This window comes from Anser brachyrhynchus (assembly GCF_964034855.1).
Source record: "Anser brachyrhynchus genome assembly, chromosome: 18".
Lineage (NCBI taxonomy): Eukaryota > Metazoa > Chordata > Aves > Anseriformes > Anatidae > Anser > Anser brachyrhynchus.
Window position 1 is genome coordinate 833,982 of NC_137711.1, and position 17,664 is coordinate 851,645.

Genomic DNA, 17,664 nt, shown 5'->3' on the forward strand with positions numbered 1-17,664 from the left:
CCCCGCCGCGCCTGCTCGGAGCCGGGAGCGCGGGGAGCCGGGCCGGGGCCGGGGGGAGCCGGGCCGGGGCCGGGGGGAGCCATGCCGGGGCCGGGGGGAGCCGGGCCGGGGCCGCGGCTCGGGGCCGTGGCCGCGGCCGCCGCCGCGCTGCTGGCGCTGCTGGTCCCCGCCGCCGGCAGCTCCGCGGCCGCCGGCTGCGAGGTGCCCCCGAGCCACCGCTTCGACTGCGGCGCCGAGCGGCTGCTGGCGCGGGAGGGCTGCGAGGCGCGGGGCTGCTGCTACGCCCCCGCCGCCTCCGGTGCCGGCGGGGGCCCGCCCTGGTGCTTCTTCCCCCGCGGCTACCGCAGCTACCGGGCCGAGAACCTGACGGCCACCGCCCGCGGCTACGCGGCCCGGCTCCGCCGCGTCGCCCCCAGCTTCTTGCCGGGGGACGTGGGCGTCCTGCGGCTGGACGTGGCGCTGGAGACCGAGAGCCGCCTGCGCTTCACGGTGCGCCCGGTCCCCTCCCGGCTGCGCCCGCCGCCCCCGGCCCCGGCTGAGCCCCTGTCCCCGCCCGCAGCTCCGGGACCCGGCCCGGCAGCGCTACGAGGTGCCCCTGGCCACGCCGCGGGTGAGCGCCCGGGCGGCCTCCACGCTCTACGGGGTGCAGGTCCACGAGGATCCCTTCGGCCTCGTCGTCTCCCGGCGGCCCGGCGGCCAGGTCCTGTAAGTGATGTCCTGCACCGAGCGGGGCCGAAGGCTCCCCGTGCTGCCCTGCTGCGTCCCACGGGTCCCACAGCAGCAGTGGGGTCTCTGCCCCGACCTTTGCCATTACCGTGGCTCAGCGGTAGGCACGGAGGGGAAGCAGGAATCCCAGGGCTCAGCCAAAGCCCGGTTCTGTTTCGTGCTGTGACTGCAGCGCCCGGTTATGAGCGCTCGTGGCCCTCCCGGAGCTGGGGGGTGTCCGTCTCCTCCGGCCCTCACGCCAGGGCTGTTTGCAGAGGCCCCGTTTCTCCCCGGCAGGCTGAACACCACCGTCGCGCCCCTGTTCTTCGCAGACCAGTTCCTGCAGATCTCCACCTCCCTGCCCTCTCGTTTCATCTCTGGGCTGGGGGAACACCTGGCACCGCTCGTTCTCGACACGGCCTGGACCAAGGTCACCCTCTGGAACCGGGACATGGCGCCAGTGGTACGGACGGGGCTGGGGGGAGGGAGGCGTCTCGCCCACGGCTTTGTGCTGTAGGGCTCCATGGTGCTGGGGGCTGAGCCCCCATGGGAAGGGGCCCATCCCAGCAGCCCGGGGCAGAGCTGTACTGCCTGGGCAGCGATCTGCAACCCTAACCCTTACCCTGACGCTAACACTAACCCCTAAACCTAACCCAAACCCTAACCCAACCCCCTAATCCTAATATTAACCCCTAAGTCAAACCCTAACCCTAAACCCCTAACCCTAATGCCTAACCCTAATCCCTAAGCCTAACCCCTAAACATAACTCTAACCCTAACCCTAACCCTCTAACCCTAACCCTTTAACCCTAACCCTCTAACCCTAACCCTAACCGTAACCCTAACCCCTAATCCTAACCCCTAACCCTAATGCTAACCAAAACCCTCTAACCCTGACCCTAATCCTAAACCCTAACCCTACCCCCACCCCCTAATCCTAACCCTGACCCCCAAGCCAAACCCTAACCCCAACCCTAACCCTGCTCACCCTGAGCCGAGCAGATGCGAGGCGCAGGCGGGCACCGTGCTGGGGTCTCGGCTGAGCCCCACCGGCGATGCGCTGTGCTCTGCTCCAGCCCCAGGTCAACCTGTACGGCTCCCACCCTTTCTACCTGGTGATAGAGGACGGCGGTTCGGCCCACGGCGTCTTCCTGCTGAACAGCAACGCCATGGGTGAGTGCTGCGGAGGCGCTGGGGCACGGGGCTGGACTGAGGGCCAGTCCTCATCTCGCTCCTCCGGTGCTCGTGCCTCCCCCAGACGTGGTCCTGCAGCCGAGCCCGGCCCTGACGTGGCGCACGACGGGCGGGATTCTGGACTTCTACGTCTTCCTGGGCCCCGACCCCAAGAGCGTGGTGCGGCAGTACCTGGATGTCGTGGGTAGGGACCCGCAGCAGGATGTGGCCCTGGGGCACAGGCGCTCCTGGGATGCCGGGCGCTGCTGGCAACGAGTGGGTGCTGCCGCTGGCAACGCTGCAGCACGAAGGGCTTGGCAGGTCCCTTTCCCTCGGCCGCTCAGATGTGCTGCCACGCGTGCCAGCTGTTGTGGCTGGGGAGATGCAAATTGTGATCCCCCCCCAGAAGACCCCCGGCCCCTTGCAGCGCCGTGGCTGCGAGCGGGGCAGAGTGAAGCCGCCCACCCTCCTGACTTACAGGGTTCCCGTTCATGCCCCCGTACTGGGGCCTGGGCTTCCACCTCTGCCGCTGGGGCTACTCCTCCACCACCACCACCCGGCAGGCCGTGGCCAACATGTCGGCCGCCCGCTTCCCCCTGGTAGGTGGCGGCCGGGGCCCGGTGAGCGTGGTGGGCCCGAGGGACGCCTGTCCCGGTTAGCGGGGCCCAGCGGTGTACGGGGAGGCCGTCTCCTTCCTGAGCGCTGCCGCCGGCTCTGCAGGACGTGCAGTGGAACGACCTGGATTACATGGACGCTAAGAGGGATTTCACCTTCAACAAGGAAACGTTTAAGGACTACCCGGACATGGTGCGGGATTTCCACCAGCGAGGCCTGCGCTACGTGATGATCGTGGTGAGCGATGCCTCCGGTTTGGCCCAGGGCGGGTGACAGCTCCAGCTGGGCCCTGGCCTTCACGTGCAGGCCGTGCTGCTTCCTCAGGCTGTGTCTTCGCCCTTTGCTGCCCCAGGGTTTTGCAGGGTTTCTGGCAGGCAACCAGCAGGAGCGGGGCTGAGCGCGCAGGATGCTGTTCCCTGTCCTTGCTGGTGAAACCCCAGCTTTGTACCCCGGCAGGATCCCGGGATCAGCAGCTCAGGGCCTCCTGGCACCTACAAGCCCTACGACGATGGACTGAAGCGAGGGGTGTTCATCCGAAATGCCACGGGGCAGCCCCTCATCGGGAAGGTGCGTTGTGGCATCGGCCCCCGTCCCCGTGGCTGGGGGCTTGGGGGGCTGTGGGGCAGCGGCTGCAAGAGGGAGAGGAACATGCAGGGGCAGCCCTGCTGAAAAGCGGGGTGGAGGGGACAGGGACGGGGGTGGCGTGGCTCTGCCCAGCGCTGCCTCCCTCCTGCAGGTGTGGCCAGGCCCGACGGCTTTCCCAGACTTCACCAACCCGGAGACGCACGAGTGGTGGCACGACATGGTGAAGGACTTCCACGACCAGGTGCCCTTCGATGGCATGTGGATTGTGAGTGGCCGTTCCCCCGCCGGCAGAGCTCCGGGATGCAGCTCCCAGCTCCTTCCCCGCCCCTCTGCCGGGTCCCCCCCAGAAGCGAGGGCTCCCCCTCTCCCCAGGACATGAACGAGCCATCCAACTTCGTGGAGGGCTCCCAGGACGGCTGCCCCAACAACAGCCTGGAGAAGCCCCCGTACGTGCCAGGTGAGCAGAGCGGGGCCGGCCCGAGGCTGGGGGCACGGAGGATGCTGCGGCGGGCGAGGCTCTGCCCGGCTGCCCCGAGCTCACCCTCGCCGCCTCCTCTCCCCTGCAGGTGTGTTCGGGGGACGCCTCCAGGCAGGAACCATTTGTGCCTCCAGCCAGCAATACCTCTCCTCGCACTACAACCTGCACAGCCTGTACGGGCTGACCGAGGCCATCGCTTCCCATGAGTAAGCCTGGGCTCCTGCTGCAGCTCCTGCGGGAAAGCTTCCCCCCGACAGGAGACCGCCCCAGGAGCCCCAGGGAGCTGTAGCCCATCAGCTCCCCTGGGGGGGGGAGCTGGGGATGCTGGAGCCACCCGGGTTGGGGAGAGGCACCTCCCTGCACCACGACAAACGGCTTGGGCACGGGGAAGGGCTGCAGCGAACGGGCGAGGGGTTGGTTTGTAGCGCAGCGTGCTTTGTGCTGCTGCTGGGAGCCACCAGCGCAGGGCTGAGCCCCTTCCACAGCCGGGCTGAGCCGCCTCTTCCCTGCAGTGCTCTGGTGAGGATCCGGGGCAAGCGTCCCTTCGTCATCTCACGCTCCACCTTCTCTGGGCACGGCCGCTACGCTGGGCACTGGACGGGGGACGTCGAGAGCAACTGGGAGCAGCTGTCCTACTCCGTGCCAGGTAGGCTGCGGGGCCGCATCCAGCCCCTGCTCCCTTCGGGGCTTCTCTGGGGGCTGGCCCAGCACCACCGAGCCCCCGTTCCCTCTGTGTCCCCTCCGCAGAGGTGCTGCTCTTCAACCTCCTCGGGGTGCCGCTGGTGGGTGCCGACATCTGCGGGTTTTTGGGCGACACATCCGAGGAGCTGTGCGTGCGCTGGACCCAGCTGGGCGCCTTCTACCCCTTCATGAGGAACCACAATGACCACGGCAACCGGGTGAGCGCGGGGCCAGGAGCCCCTGCCCTGGTGGGCACTGCACTGGGTGGGCTGGGGGCGGCTCTGGGGCCGAGGCTGGGCCGTGCTCATGGGGCCAGGCTCCGGCACGCGGGGCGTCCATCGCGTCTCCCCAGCAGGCGCTCACCGACCGTCCCCGTGCTGCCTGAGCATCCCGCTTCGGCTTCTCCCCTGCAGCCGCAGGAGCCGTATGCCTTCAGCCCGGCCGCCCAGGACGCCATGAGGAAAGCCCTCCGCCTCCGCTACTCCCTCCTGCCCTACCTCTACACCCTCTTCCACCGGGCTCACGCCGCCGGGGAGACGGTGGCGCGGCCGCTCTTCCTCGAGTGAGTGCTGCGGCGGGGGTGGGCAGGGGGGCTGCGGCCGGCAATGCTCTGGGGCTACACTGCCACCAGCCGTCCCTCCCCAGGTTCCCCAAAGACCCCAACACCTGGACCGTGGACCGCCAGCTCCTGTGGGGCGGGGGGCTGCTCGTCACGCCGGTGCTGGAGGCAGGACAGACCAAAGTCAGCGGCTACTTCCCGGCCGGGACGTGGTACAGCCTCGCGGGGGTAGGTGCTGCCGCTGGGCTCCCGGGAGCGGCCACCCCGTTCCTCCGTCCCGTCCTTCCTGGGTAGCGGGCCCATTGAGCTTCCCACAGATCAGCTCTTGAGGACTTCTGCCTCCTGTGAGGCTTCACTCGTGGTAGCGTGAGGGCTGCGGCGCTCAGCTGGGATCCCCCGTGGGCACGCTGACCCCTGAGACCTGTCCTTTATTTTTCTTCTTTAGGACTCGACCATCCACAGCAAAGGCCAGTGGGTCCTCTTGCCGGCTCCCCTGGACACCATTAACGTGCACGTCCGAGCGGGGCACGTCCTGCCCCTGCAGGTGAGTCTTTCAGCGCTGCCACCCCGCTGGCAGCCTGACCCCGTGCGTGCCTGGCCGAGCTGCGGGTGTTCAGCCAGGCCTGGGGACACACCAGTGGGGTTGCTGTGCCTGACCCTGCACCCACCCCCGTGCCCCCAGGAGCCTGCGTTCAGCACTGCCGAGTCCCGCAAGAAGGGGATGGCCTTGGTGGTGGCCCTGACGCCGGATGGCTTCGCCCGGGGAGAGCTGTTCTGGGACGATGGGGAGAGCTGGCAGAGCTTCGAGAAGGGGGACTACACCGAGACCCTCTTCCTGGCCGCACACGTGAGCGTGGGAGGGGGGTGTTTGGGCACGGCTCTGCAGCCACCCGCAGGTGCTGTCCCCTGGGGCGCACGCGGTGGTGGGCAGCCCCCTGCCCTGCCGCAGCAAGCCCCCATCATGATGAAATCACCAGAGTGAGCCCCGTCCTCGCAGGCACCAGTGTCCCTGTGGGCTGCTCTTGGCGTGTTTAGGGCGCGGGGCAGCGGCAGGCAGCGTTGGCTGGGGTGAGGTGCGGGCGCTTGGAGAAGCCCTGGGGCCTGGTGGCACAGGGTGACCGTCCCCGCTGTCCCCGCAGGGCGCCGTGCTCAGCCAGATCCTGCGGGCGAGCAGCCACCTCGACGGGATCCTGCTGGAGGCCGTGACCATCCTGGGTGTCACCAGCCCTCCCCGGCAGGTCCTGGCCAACGGTGCCCGCGTGGATGACTTCTCCTACCGCAGCGACACCCAGGTGAGCGCTGGGCCTGCCCGCGAGCGGCTCTGAGCCTGCAGGAGAGGGTGGCTGCGGGGCGCAGCTGGGGGCTGGCGGGGTTTGGCTCCAGCGATGGCACCGGGTCTGCTTTGTTTGCACCGAGGAGTAAGGGGCTGCCCAGTAAGGCCGGGTCACCTGCCCTGGCAGGATTCAGCCACGGAAGGGGACGAGCGTGGGGAAAAGTTGGGCAGAGAGGATGGGGTGTGTGGTGATGGGACCGGAGCTCTGCAGGGAGCAGCGGCACAGCTCTGCCCTGGGGGTCTGTCGTTGGAAGCCTTCCCCGGGGAGCACCCGGGCAGTGGGAGGCGTGGGGGCTGCGCACCCAACCGCTGACCCTTCCTTTGCCTCCGCAGGTGCTGAGCGTCCCCGTGTCGCTGCCGATGTGGGAGCAGTTTGTGATCACTTGGTCCTGAGCCGGTGACCGCCTCCACGCGCAGCCGGTGGGGTCAGGTGCTGCTGTGCCGCTGTGCCCTGCGGCCGGATCCCTCCGTCTCTACTGAAAAGCAGCACAAAACGCGGCTCCTGTGCTGCGAGCCCGGCTGTCCTTCGTGCTGAAATGCATTAACTTGAGGTGTATAAACTGGACTCGCTCTGGCAAGCTCAAAGAACCCTTAAGGGATGGGGAAAAACCCTCATCTCCTTCAAGAGGGGAAAAAAAGACCCAAGTGCCTTGTGAGACAGCAAACCTGTCAACGTGCCAAACCGGCACCCTGCCGAAAGACTATGGGGATTCTTCTCGTTGTGGTTTTGGGATGGACACAGGAGAGACGAGTCCCTTCTGCGCACTGGGCTCTGCTGTTTGGTGTCTGCTGGCTGATGGAATACCCGGGGGGTGTGGGTGTGGGGAGCCCCTCGTGGCTGCGCCCCGGGGAAGCCTGGAGCTGCCTCCGCGAGGGCTGGGAGCAGGGCTGGGGGAGAAGTGCTGTGAATAAAGAGCGGCTGTTTGCTCCAAGCAGTTGGTGTTGCTGCAGCCTCAGGACATGCGGCGTCTGTGCCGTTCTCTGCCAGCCTCAGACCTGTCCTAAAAGCGGTGCTGGCCTCTGGCTCAGCCCTCTCCTTGGCACGGACGCCCTGGCTCCATCCCTGACACGGGTGCCTGTGCCCTTTGCAGGCATTGCCCCATTTCCCAGCGTGGCAGGGACGGCCTGGAGCTCACCTGCTGGGATGGGGGCAGCCGGTGCCACAGCCCCTGCCCCCTGTTCTTCGCCGGGGCTGGGGCACGAAGAGAGGTGGGAGGCCAGGGCAGCCCTACGCTGGGTGCCCGGTGTGGCCACCCCAGAGCTGGGGCCACGTCCCCAGGCCCCTCCACACCCCCAGTTCTGGGTCACTGGGGTGAGGGTCACCTCAGAGACTCTGTAGGCTCTGTGTGTTTCGCCAAATTAAACCGTGTCACTTCGGTGTGCTCACTGGGACCTGCTGGCCCGTTTCCCCAGAGAGCAGCGGGCGCACAGCTCTCCAGAAGGGTTCGCAGAGACCGCAGCGCTGAGAGCTGCAGCAGGGGAAGGGTGCTGGCAGGGACGTGCTGAACTCCAGGTAGAAACGGAGGCCGCTCCTCCAGAGGCTTTATTGAGGAGCAATTTGGCTTTACAGCTTCTCTGGCTGAGAGTAAAGCCGCGAGGGTCCCTTAATGCTTCGGGGACAGAAACTGTGATGCAGAAAGCGCAGCCTCGGGATCCCACGCAGGGATCTGGCACCGGCCCAGCCCAGGGGCAGTGCAGGGCGCTGAGCGGGGCCGGCCCCAGGACAGCACTGGGATGCACTGGGCGCTCACAGCTCGTTGTGCAGCGGCCGGCACTGCGGGCTCAGCTTCTCCTCCAGGACAGCATCGGGGGCGCACACCCAGGGGTCCCCAGTGTCCCACTGCCACTTGAGTAGCTGCGTGCGAAGCATCTGGAAGACGGCGCCGTACCGGGGATCGGGGGCCAGGTTGTGGCTCTCGGTGGGGTCCTGGCTGCAGTCGAAGAGCTCCCAGCGGTCCCTGTAGTAGTACTGGTGCAGCGTCTTGTTCCAGTGGGTGGGCCGCCCGGCCCTCGTGCGGTTGAGCAGGTCTTGGAAAGTGGGCGAGACGTAGAAGTCCTGGTCGATGGGAAAGGGCATCTTGTAGTTGAGGTTGTGGATGAGGCGGAATTGGTGGTGCTGGATGGCCCTCATGGGGTAGTACATGGTCACCTCGTGGTGGCTCTGGCTGCTGAAGGTGGTGGCCCAGGGCTGCTCCTTCTCCAGTGCCGGCAGGAGAGATTTTCCTGTGAGCTGCACCCGCTTTGAGCCAAATAAGCTGTAGGAAGGGTAGGGGATGGAGAACCAGTCCAGAATGGTTGGCGTGACATCTGGAGGGGAAGAGAAGAGTGAGAGGAGGGGGCTGCTGCCCACGGGAGCAAACTGAAGCTTGAAGAGGGGGCCGAAAGGTCTCCGGGGCTGCCACCAGGGCTGCGGTGGCCACGCTGCTCCCTCCCGCCGTGGCTGCTCGGGAGGCAGGGGGGACACGACAGCCACACGGGGCCGGGGCTGCTGCAGTGCAGGGGGTGCAGCACAGCCCTGGTGGGACGTCCCTGCAGGGCACAGCGGCTCCGTGCTCTGTCCTCTCCCTTCCCACAGCCTGGCATGGCGATGCTGAGAGCTGCGGGCTGCCCTCGGGGAGGGGACCCCCAGTTCCAGCCCGGGCAGAGCGAGGAATTGGCCGTGCCCCTCGGGCACAGCTCTGCTCCCTCCCCGAGGGCTCTTACCCAGGAGGCTGGCGAAGGCCGGGCTGACCTGGCCCCAGCGCCCGGTGTGCTCCGGGGAGGAGAGCAGCAGGGGCTCGGCCGTGCCCGACCGGTAGAGGTTGGTCCTGCCGCTGGGGAAGGGGATGCCGTTGTCGGAGGTGTAGATCACCAGCGTGCTGTTGAGGAAGCCAGCGCGCCGCAGCTCCTCCAGGACCAGCCCGATCCCTGCGGACGGCAGAGCAGAGCTGGGCGGCTGCGGGAGGGCCCTCTGCGTGCACGGGTGCCGGCCCAAGCCCGGCAGCTCCTACCTTGGTCCATGCGCCCAATGGTCGTGTACTGGGCTGCCAGGTCCGCCCGGGCAGCCGGCGTGTCTGGAACAAAGGGAGGGACCTACATGGAAAAAGGGGAAGTGGCACATGGTGGTCCTGGGGAGGGATGGCACAGGCACGCCAGGCAGCCTTCGCCCATCACGTTGATGGTGACAGCAGTGACGGAGCTTTGCGCAGCCCCCGGGACCCCCCCCTGAGCCCCCACCTGCACTTCCTCTGGGCGGTAGAGCTGTGGCTTCCAGTCAGGGATCCGGCCCATGCCGCTATCTCCATTGCCAAATTTCTCACAAAAGGCCCCGTATTGGGGCTGGGAGTGCCCGCAGCGGTGGGGGTCGTGGAAGGCAACATAAAGGAAGAAAGGCCTAGAGATCGGGGGAGAGGGTGGAGGGGGTGTAGCGAGGGGCTGCCTTTGCCCCCCCAGATCCCCATGGTCAGAGACACCCCTTGTGTCCCCTGGCAGGGTGCTCAGGGCCCCGTGGCGGCTCAGCCCCGTCCCAGGGACACACGGTCCGTCCCGCCTCGTGTCCGTCTCACCTCGTGTCCTGGCTCTGGAGGAAGCGCCGGACGAGCTCTTTGATTCGGGTGATGTTCCTCCCCACCTGCAGGACCGAACTGTTCTCCTCCGTGTAGGCGAAGTCAAAGGGGTAGACGGCCCCAGGCCCAACGTGCTTCTTCCCAATTATCCCTGCGGGGACGCAGCCACGCGGTGTGCCGGGAGAACCCAGCCGGCGGCACCGAGCAGGGGCAGGGGCCCAGCTGGCGCCGTGTAACCCGCGGGCCGTTCTCTCGCCCGGCGGGCGCTGGGGCACGGAGGGGAGGTTTCCCCGCCCGTTTCACCGGCCCGGGGGCTCCGTACCCGTGCGGACGTTTGCCTGGCTGAGCAGCTGGGGCAGGCTCCGCACGCCGTCGAAGGAGTTGAAGTGGTGCACGTCCTGGTGCAGCCCGTACATCCCGTTCTGGTGCTGCGGATGGGGGAAGACCACGAGGCTGGGCGACGCCAGCCCCAGAGCACCCAGCCGCGCCCGGACCTTGGCTGCGGTGCGGGGAGCGGGTCCGGGGATTTGGGGGGGTGGGGGGCGGCTGGGGGCGCCCACCTGGGGCAGCCCGGTGAGGATGCTGGCCCGGCTGGGGGAGCAGCTGCTGGCGGCGGTGAAGGCGTTCTGGAAGAGGAGGCTGCGGCGGGCCAGCGCGTCCAGGGCGGGCGTGCGGATGGCCGAGTTGTTGTAGGCGCCGCTCTCGAAGCCGCCGTCGTCCGCTGCGGGGAAGGGGCGCGGGGTGAGGGGGGGGCCGCTGCGGGGCCGGGGGGGGCGGGGGGGGAACCGGGGAGGGTTCGGGGGGGGGGGGTCCGCGCTCACCCAGCAGCAGCAGCGCGTTGCGGGCGGGGGCTGCGCCGAGCCGGAGCGCGCCCAGCAGCAGCGGCAGCGTCCAGGGCCGCATGGCACCGGCACCGGCCCCGGGATCGGCCCCGGCAGCGGCCCCGGCAGCGGCGGGGCTCGGCGGCCCCGGCTCCTCCTCCGCCCGTCACATGAGGCTGCCCGGGCGGCTCAGATCCGGCCCGGGAGGGGCCCTCCCGGATGCACCGGGAGCTGCCGGCAGCGCGCAGGGAGCGGAGAGCGCCCGGGGTCCCGCACGGCCCCGCACGGCCCCGCAGCGGCTCGCGGGCTGCTCGCTCCGGTGGTCTCTGCCCCCGGGGCCGGGAGCCTCGGGACGGCGGCAAGCGCCGGCGGGCGCTGCTCCGGCGGTACCGGGCGGTACCGGGCGGTACCGGGCGGGCCCCCCCGGGATGCCGCCAGCCCCCCGCCGAGCCCGGCCGGCGCCGCCCCTGCCCTGAGCCATGTGGGCGCGGGGTCCCCCCGAGCCCCGGCGGCGCTGCTGGCTCCGGGCGCTGCGGAGGCGGCTGCCGGTCCTGGGCTGGCTGCCCCGCTACTCGCCGGGCTGGCTGCAGCTCGACCTGATCGCCGGCGTGACCGTGGGCCTCACGGTGGTGCCGCAGGCGCTGGCGTACGCCGAGGTGGCCGGCCTGCCCCCGCAGGTGGGTGCCCGCACCCCGGGCAGAGCCGGGAGCCCGCAGCCGCCGGGGGCCGGGGGGCCGGGGGGGGCCGGGGGCAGCCCCGCGCGTGGGGACGCGCCGCGTGTGCTCGGGCTGGGGGCGGCTCCGGCTGCGCTCCCTGCACCGTGCTGAGCGCGCCTCTGTCCCCGCGCAGTACGGCCTCTATTCCTCCTTCGTGGGCTGCTTCGTCTACTGCTTCCTGGGAACCGCCAAGGACGTGACGCTGGGTCCCACCGCCATCATGTCGCTGCTCGTCTCCTCTTACGCCTTCCACGACCCTGCCTATGCCGTGCTGCTCACCTTCCTGGCTGGCTGCATCCAGCTGGCCATGGGGCTCCTGCACCTCGGTGAGATGCTGCTGCTGCCGCGCGCCGTCACGTTTTGGGGATGTGTCCTGGAGTTGTTCCCTGCTCTGTGCTCTCTGAGATGCTGGGGTTGTCCTGCTAACGCTTGTGACAGCTCTGTGTGCGTGCAATCCCCCCGCCCCGCTCCCCAGCAGCGTCCTTACTGCCCCCTGTCCCGTGCAGGTTTCCTGCTGGACTTCATCTCCTGCCCGGTCATAAAAGGCTTCACATCGGCTGCGTCCATCACCATTAGCTTCAACCAGGTCAAGGTAAGGGCTGCTGATCTGCTCCACGCTTCTCACCTGCTCTCTCCTGGAGCTGGCTGTGCTGCGGAGCCAAGGTGCTTAGCGATGGGCTGGGGGCGAGGGGAAGGAGCCACGAAGGGGACGGGGTCCCCCTGCCAGCCCTGGTGAGCCCCATCCCCGAGCGCTCTGCTCAGAGCAGACCAAGCTGAACACAGCCTCTTCCTGTGACCAGCAAGGGGTGAGAGCTGGTGGCCATGGGGACAGCGGTAAAACCACGGCAGGGGGTTGATTTGGCCGCTGGCAGGAGGTGCTGGGTGAGCGGGATGGGAGCTGCGATGGGCTCGCAGCTCTGCCGGGCCCTCCCTGGCCTCCGGCGCCTGCAGCACTCTGGCTCCTCTGGAGCTGCAATGCTTCCTTTGTGGTTAACCTAAATCAGGCAGACTCAGGGCGATGTGTGAGAAACCAGAGGCCTGGCGTTGGCTGAGGTCTGTGGTCACAGCCAGGACCTCACTGGAGCGCCCTCCCAGCCGGGTGCGTGCTCGGGGGTGCAGGGCAAGCTGAGGCATCTCAGGGACCTGGGAGAAAATCAGAGCATTGCTGGGGTCTGCCCACGTGGAGCTGCACCAGGGAATGGCTGTCCCCATGTGTGCATGGGAACTCGGGGGGGGGGGGGGGGTCGCTGCGAGCCGTCCCAGCACCGGCACTGCAGGGCTCTCACGAGGCTTTATCTCTCCGCACAGAACATCCTGGGCCTGCACGGGATCCCTCGGCAGTTTTTCCTGCAGGTGTATGAAACGCTGAGGAGGATTGGGGAGACCAGGTCAGCATCGTCCCCGTGCCTTCCCTGCTTCATCCCCCCTGCAGCTGCAGGCTCTCGGGCCCTGATGCTTCGCAGCACATCTCCGGTCACACTCGGACTGGTTTCTTGGTCCCTGCCCAGCACCGTGACATGAGAACCTGTTTTCTGCCTTTTCTGTTTGTTCTGGAAGTTCAAAATGTCAAAGCACTTGGGCTCCCAAATGGCTAGAGAGGAGGGATGGGGCAGGCTTGTTCCTATTTTCTGCTCCCAGTTAGGTAAATCAGGATTTTTACAGCCCAAAGGCACATCCTTGGGACTGTCTGTGTGTCACAAGCCCTCCTGCAGTTTTTGACAGTCCAAGGGGAGCTCGGGTATCCCTGCAAGGGGAGCATCGGGAGCGAGGTGATGCGTTTTGCTGGCGGTGCGGGCAGCGTCCCTGCGAGGGGCCGGCACTGACGTGTGCTGTTGCAGGCCTGGGGACGCCATCCTGGGGCTGGCCTGCCTGGCCACGCTCGCAGGGCTGCGGGCAATGAAGAGCCGCCTGCCCCCCGCCGCCCGCACGGAGCCGCTGGCCACCAGGGCCAGCTACCTGATCGTCTGGACCTGCGCCACCGGTGCGTTGGCCTCCGTCCCCTGCCTTCCCCTGGCAGCCTCTCCTGCGGCCTCGGCCTCCTCTGGGGCAGGGCAGGGACAGCTCAAGGCTGCTGGGGCCCAGGCCTGAGGTGGGTTGGGGAGGTCGAAGCCTCCCGGGCGGTCCTGCCGTCCTGCCTGCCCCTTCCTAAGGCTGGAAGACCTCGCTGCCCGGGTACCTGCCCGCTCCGTGCTCGCCCACCGCCCCAGGCTCCTGGCACGTTTTGAGGGTTGTTCTCTCCGCTGCAGCACGCAACGCCCTCGTGGTCCTGTTTGCTGGCCTGGTGGCTTACTGCTTCCAGCTGAGGGGCTCCCAGCCGCTGACGCTCACCGGCAGCATCCCCCGCGGCCTCCCCCCCTGCCGGCTGCCGCCCTTCTCCAAGGCTGTGCCCAACGGCACCGTGCCCTTCGGGACGATGGTGGAGGTGGGTGCCAGGCCGGCCGGGCAAGGCTGGCCTCCCCAGGGCTGCCTTCCTCGGTCCTCAGCATCCTTGTAAATACCCGGGCGACCCGCGTGCCCTGGGGCAGGGGCAGCCCCTCCGCGGGCAGCGGCAGGAGGGGGCTGCGGTGCGGGTCGAACCCTGTCCCTCTGCTACAGCGCTCGCTGTCCTCCCCTCCAGGACATGGGAGTCGGGCTGGCTGTGGTCCCACTCATGGGCCTGGTGGAGACCGTTGCGATTGCCAAGGCTTTTGGTACAGCTGCGCCGGGCTCCTGCGTTTCTGCTGGCGGGAGTGGGGTGGGGATACAAGGGGCTGGGGGGGCTGGGGGCATTCCTCTTCCCATGGGGGCAGCGGTGGGGGTGGGGGGGGCAGGAGGGTCCCCGCATTGGGCATGGCCAAGGTTTGGGCAGGAGCTGAGCGCTGTCCCAGGGCTGCTGCTGCACCCTGGGGTGCCGGGACGGGGCCCCATGTTTGCCCCCGGTGCTGCCCCCGCATCGTGCGCGTGGTGGGCTGAGCCTGCAGGAGGCACTGGGTGATGCTGCGCCTCTTCTTCCAGCCTCGCAGAACGACTACAGGATCGACCCCAACCAGGAGCTGCTGGCCATGGGTAAGAGGCTGCTTGGAGCAGCAGGGCAGGGGGTGGGGATCCGGCCCCAGCACCGCGGTGTCCTGCAGCCCTTCCTGGTGGATGCTGCGGACCAGCCCTGGGTGCTGTCCCTGCGGGGTCGCTGCTCGGGGACCTCCTCTGTGTGCAAGGGGACTCCTCAAGCAGGACGAGCAGAGCTCAAGAGTGCGAAGCAATCACAGGCACAACAATTAGCTGGGGTTTCCTCAGCAGCCTGAGCCCCGCGCACGCGGCGGGACAGGCCCTGCTCCCCATTTCCCACGTGGGATGGGGGTGGCAGTGGTGACACACATCGGCCTCGCGGCCCCGGGCAGCGCCTCCTGGAGCTGCTGCATCCCCAGCCCCTCCTTTTCCCCACTGCAGGCTTTGCCAACGTCCTGGGCTCCTTCTTCTCCTCGTATCCCGTCACAGGAAGCTTCGGCCGGTGGGTAGCAGGCTGGGGAGCAGGGCCTGGCCTGCGAGATGCTCATGGGGCTGTGCCGTGAGGGGGCTCCGCGAGACGTCGGGCTAAGGGTGGCACGGGCCCGGTGGGTCCTGGAGGCCGCGGCCTGGTCCCCAGCTGCTCGCACTGGGCCTGGGCTGTGCTCACGCAGCCACTTCCCTCCCGCCGCCCGTGCGCCGCAGTCCCTGGGGTCTGCGGGCAGCAGAGGGGACGGCGTGCCCGCCTTGTGTTTCAGGACGGCGGTGAACGCGCAGACGGGCGTCTGCACCCCGGCGGGGGGGCTGGTCACAGGTAGGGCTGCGCCTCCTCTCCCCCCAGCCCCAGCGCCCGCTCCCGGCCTCGGTGACCCCCCCACGCTCGGGGCCCCGCGGCTCAGGCGCTGCCTCCCTCCCGCAGGCGCCCTGGTGCTGCTCTCGCTGGCGTACCTCACCTCGCTCTTCTACTACATCCCCAAAGCGGCGCTGGCTGCCGTCATCATCTCTGCCGTGGTCCCCATGTTCGACGCCGGGATCTTCAGGACGCTCTGGAGGGTTAAGAGTGAGGGCACAAGCGGGGCGGCCGTGCCTCGGCTCTCCCTGCGAGCCGCCGCGCTGCCCGGACCCGTGAGGGATGGCAAGAGGGGGTTGGCCAGGACCCCAGAAATACCAGACCCTAAGCCCTTTCCAGGGGGCTGCACACCCAGCACCTCTGGCCTGGGGTTTCTGCCTTTGCTGACCCAAGCACAAGGGCTCTGCCCTCGCTCCGATCACTGTCCCCGACTCAGCTGTGCTGGGCTTGGGTCCTGGGGGTGCAGAATTGGGTGCTGAAGCCCCAGACTTTTACCAGCCAGGCACACAGAGGTTTTCGTGCACGGGCAAGCCTGGGGCTGTCTCTCTTGCAGGGCTGGACCTTGTCCCCCTCTGCGTGACGTTCCTGTTCTGCTTCTGGGAGGTGCAGTACGGCATTGTGGCCGGGGTGCTGGTCTCGGGGGTCCTGCTGCTCTACTCCATCGCCAGGCCCCCGCTGAAGGTGGGCTGCTCACCTCGCGTGGGTGCGCTGGGGCCGGCCAGGCTCAACAGGGAGTGGGGAGCAGGGAGGGCGCCCCAGGAGCAGCAGGGGGTGGTGCGGGGCCCTCCTGTCCTGCCGCTGCCCCATCCCAAATCCCCAGCCAGCCACCGGCACAGCGCAGGGACGTGTTCAAGGAGCGCAAGGACAGGAGCACAAGCACCAGCTCGGGGCAGACCCCAGCCCTGAGCTCCCTGTGGCTCATCCTCCCCCGGGGGTCTTGTGCAGGTGTCGGGGCAGGGCACGCTGCTGGTGCAGCCGGGGAGCAGCCTGCACTTCCCAGCCATCGAGCACCTCCGGGATGTCATCTGCAGCCGCGCTCTGTCAGGTACCGCACCCCCGGCCACCGGCTTGGGCTGGGGGCTGGGCTGGGCTCTGGTGCCCACCCAGAGCACTTCTGGGGGAGGCGAGCATGGGATGAGCCCTGCAGGCTGTGGCTCTAAGCAGGCACTGACCGGCTTCCCTGCGGTGGGGACTCCTGCGATTGTCTTGCCCCTTCCAGCCATGTGTGGCTCGCTAGGGATGGGACGCGCGGTGGCCCGGCTGAGCTCAAATGCAGCTTTGGGCTGCCTGATCCGCAGGGCTGAGTCCTGCTCTAAGAGCTGCGTCCCCCCGTGCTTGTTAATTCTGTGCTCATAATGGGAAACGACCGTATGCTGTTCTTTCAGCAGCACCCTCACCGTGCTCCATCATCCTGGACTGCCACCGCATCAGCAGCATCGATTACACGGTGGTGGCGGGGCTGGCAGAGCTGCTGCAGGAGCTGCGCAAGCACGGCATCTCGCTGGCCTTCTGCGGCCTGCAGGTACGTGGCGGCCACGCGCAGCCCCAGCCCAGCCGGCACCGTGCCGGCCCTGCTTGCCAGGGGAAGGGTCTGCACCGGTGGGCTCAGCCTTCCCCACACCAGGGAGAGCCCTCGGGTCGCCCCAGCCAGCAGGGCCACCGCTCCCATCTCCCGTGCAAAGCAAGGATGCGGCCACCTCTTGGTAGCACCTTCAGCTCACGGAGGTGGAGGCTGCAGCATCCGAGTCCAGCTGCGGGACGCGGGGCGGGGGCAAAGGCTGCAGCTCCTGCGCAGGCACACGCTGCCCTGGGCTGCCCGGAGAGCTCCGAGCCCCTGGCAGAGGGGAACCCGCCGGCTCCGGGCTCCCCAGCTGCAGTTTCTCTGCCCTCAGGACCAGGTTCTCCGAGCCCTGCTGGCTGCGGACCTGGAAGGATTCCGACATTTCCCCAGCTGGGAGGAGGCAGGTGAGGCTTCGGGCTGCCCGGCTGCGGCAGGATGCTCCCGGGGCTGCTGGCGAGCAGGAGCCCAGCCTGCGGGAAGTTGGATTCGGGACTAGCACTGGATTAACTCTGCCCTGCTTTTCCCCTTCCTTGCTCAGAGCGGTGCAGCGGAGCGGGGCCGGGGGGCAGCGGGGCAGCCCCTTTCGACAGCACCAGCACCAGCGAGAGCTCGCTGCTGCCCACGGGGCTCATCCAGTGAGGCAGAGGAGCTTTCTCAGGACCACGTCTCCTTGCCCGAGCAGCTGTTCCCGATGGCCCTGGAGACTGCACGCCCTGTGCAGTGCCCGGCAGCGTGGGGGAGAGACGGCAAAGGCGGGGGAGTGACCTGGAGGGTCCCTATCGCTGCCACCGGGAGTCACCCCCCCCTCCATTCCAGGCTGGCCCCATCCTGGGAGCAGCTGCCTTTTTTAAATCGGATGTTTTATTTTTGGAAACTTTTCTTACTCTGATCCGTTTTGAGCTCTGACACAGAGCGTGCTCTTGTCACCGTGAGTTTCAAGGATGCTGGAGCTGCCCTGCACGCCCAAGGCCGTGCTGCAGTTCTCAAGCTCAGGCTGCCAGGAAATGATTAAAAAAACACAAAACAACATTGATTATTTTGCTTCTTACTGATCCCTCTT

At 68.0% G+C, this 17,664-nt stretch overlaps 3 protein-coding genes across 6 annotated transcripts; 2 read left to right on the plus strand and 1 right to left on the minus strand.

Annotated features, from left to right (window-relative positions):
* The first annotated feature begins 59 nt into the window (after positions 1–59).
* Positions 60–7,061, plus strand: GAA (alpha glucosidase). The gene is made up of 19 exons (XM_080560984.1): positions 60–489; positions 560–705; positions 1,003–1,168; positions 1,782–1,878; positions 1,964–2,083; positions 2,359–2,477; positions 2,599–2,730; positions 2,950–3,060; positions 3,230–3,343; positions 3,451–3,535; positions 3,645–3,762; positions 4,069–4,202; positions 4,304–4,455; positions 4,651–4,799; positions 4,883–5,024; positions 5,242–5,340; positions 5,479–5,643; positions 5,936–6,088; positions 6,463–7,061. The coding sequence occupies exons 1-19, from the start codon at positions 82–84 to the stop codon at positions 6,520–6,522; spliced, it is 2,670 nt and encodes an 889-aa protein (XP_080417110.1). The 5' UTR covers positions 60–81; the 3' UTR covers positions 6,523–7,061.
* A 593-nt stretch (positions 7,062–7,654) lies between these two features.
* SGSH (N-sulfoglucosamine sulfohydrolase) lies at positions 7,655–10,660 on the minus strand. Of its 2 annotated transcripts, XM_080561005.1 has the most exons (9): positions 10,496–10,660; positions 10,235–10,395; positions 9,997–10,102; positions 9,675–9,825; positions 9,346–9,502; positions 9,120–9,201; positions 8,833–9,036; positions 8,279–8,436; positions 7,655–8,185 (listed from the first exon to the last, which is right to left on the minus strand). In XM_080561005.1, the coding sequence occupies exons 1-9, from the start codon at positions 10,575–10,577 to the stop codon at positions 7,877–7,879; spliced, it is 1,410 nt and encodes a 469-aa protein (XP_080417131.1). In that variant the 5' UTR covers positions 10,578–10,660; the 3' UTR covers positions 7,655–7,876. The 2 variants fall into 2 exon arrangements, with proteins under 2 accessions (XP_080417131.1, XP_080417130.1); XM_080561004.1 differs by having other exon boundaries at positions 7,655–8,436; positions 10,496–10,659.
* Positions 10,661–10,831: 171 nt separating this feature from the next.
* SLC26A11 (solute carrier family 26 member 11) lies at positions 10,832–17,395 on the plus strand. Of its 3 annotated transcripts, none has more exons than XM_080561001.1 (16): positions 10,832–11,172; positions 11,345–11,537; positions 11,718–11,803; positions 12,520–12,599; positions 13,050–13,192; positions 13,458–13,633; positions 13,829–13,901; positions 14,206–14,256; positions 14,638–14,698; positions 14,952–15,007; positions 15,113–15,253; positions 15,597–15,724; positions 15,989–16,088; positions 16,429–16,565; positions 16,936–17,008; positions 17,143–17,395. In XM_080561001.1, the coding sequence occupies exons 1-16, from the start codon at positions 10,975–10,977 to the stop codon at positions 17,241–17,243; spliced, it is 1,797 nt and encodes a 598-aa protein (XP_080417127.1). In that variant the 5' UTR covers positions 10,832–10,974; the 3' UTR covers positions 17,244–17,395. The 3 variants fall into 3 exon arrangements, with proteins under 3 accessions (XP_080417127.1, XP_080417128.1, XP_080417129.1); XM_080561002.1 differs by having other exon boundaries at positions 16,432–16,565; XM_080561003.1 differs by lacking the exons at positions 13,050–13,192; positions 13,829–13,901.
* The last annotated feature ends 269 nt before the right edge of the window (positions 17,396–17,664 follow it).

Excerpts from the sequence above, each read along its gene's own strand:
- GAA (XM_080560984.1), top strand. The coding sequence starts at position 82 with ATGCCGGGGCCGGGGGGAGCCGGGCCGGGGCCGCGGCTCGGGGCCGTG. Across the intron at positions 4,800-4,882 it reads GCGCGGCCGCTCTTCCTCGA|GTTCCCCAAAGACCCCAACA; the intron begins GTGAGTGCTGCG and ends GTCCCTCCCCAG. Across the intron at positions 5,025-5,241 it reads CGTGGTACAGCCTCGCGGGG|GACTCGACCATCCACAGCAA; the intron begins GTAGGTGCTGCC and ends TTTCTTCTTTAG.
- SGSH (XM_080561004.1), bottom strand. The coding sequence starts at position 10,577 with ATGCGGCCCTGGACGCTGCCGCTGCTGCTGGGCGCGCTCCGGCTCGGC. Across the intron at positions 10,103-10,234 it reads TCCTCACCGGGCTGCCCCAG|CACCAGAACGGGATGTACGG; the intron begins GTGGGCGCCCCC and ends CCCCATCCGCAG. Across the intron at positions 8,437-8,832 it reads GGCCTTCGCCAGCCTCCTGG|ATGTCACGCCAACCATTCTG; the intron begins GTAAGAGCCCTC and ends CTTCCCCTCCAG.
- SLC26A11 (XM_080561001.1), top strand. The coding sequence starts at position 10,975 with ATGTGGGCGCGGGGTCCCCCCGAGCCCCGGCGGCGCTGCTGGCTCCGG. Across the intron at positions 11,173-11,344 it reads TGGCCGGCCTGCCCCCGCAG|TACGGCCTCTATTCCTCCTT; the intron begins GTGGGTGCCCGC and ends GTCCCCGCGCAG. Across the intron at positions 15,008-15,112 it reads GGCGGGGGGGCTGGTCACAG|GCGCCCTGGTGCTGCTCTCG; the intron begins GTAGGGCTGCGC and ends TCCCTCCCGCAG.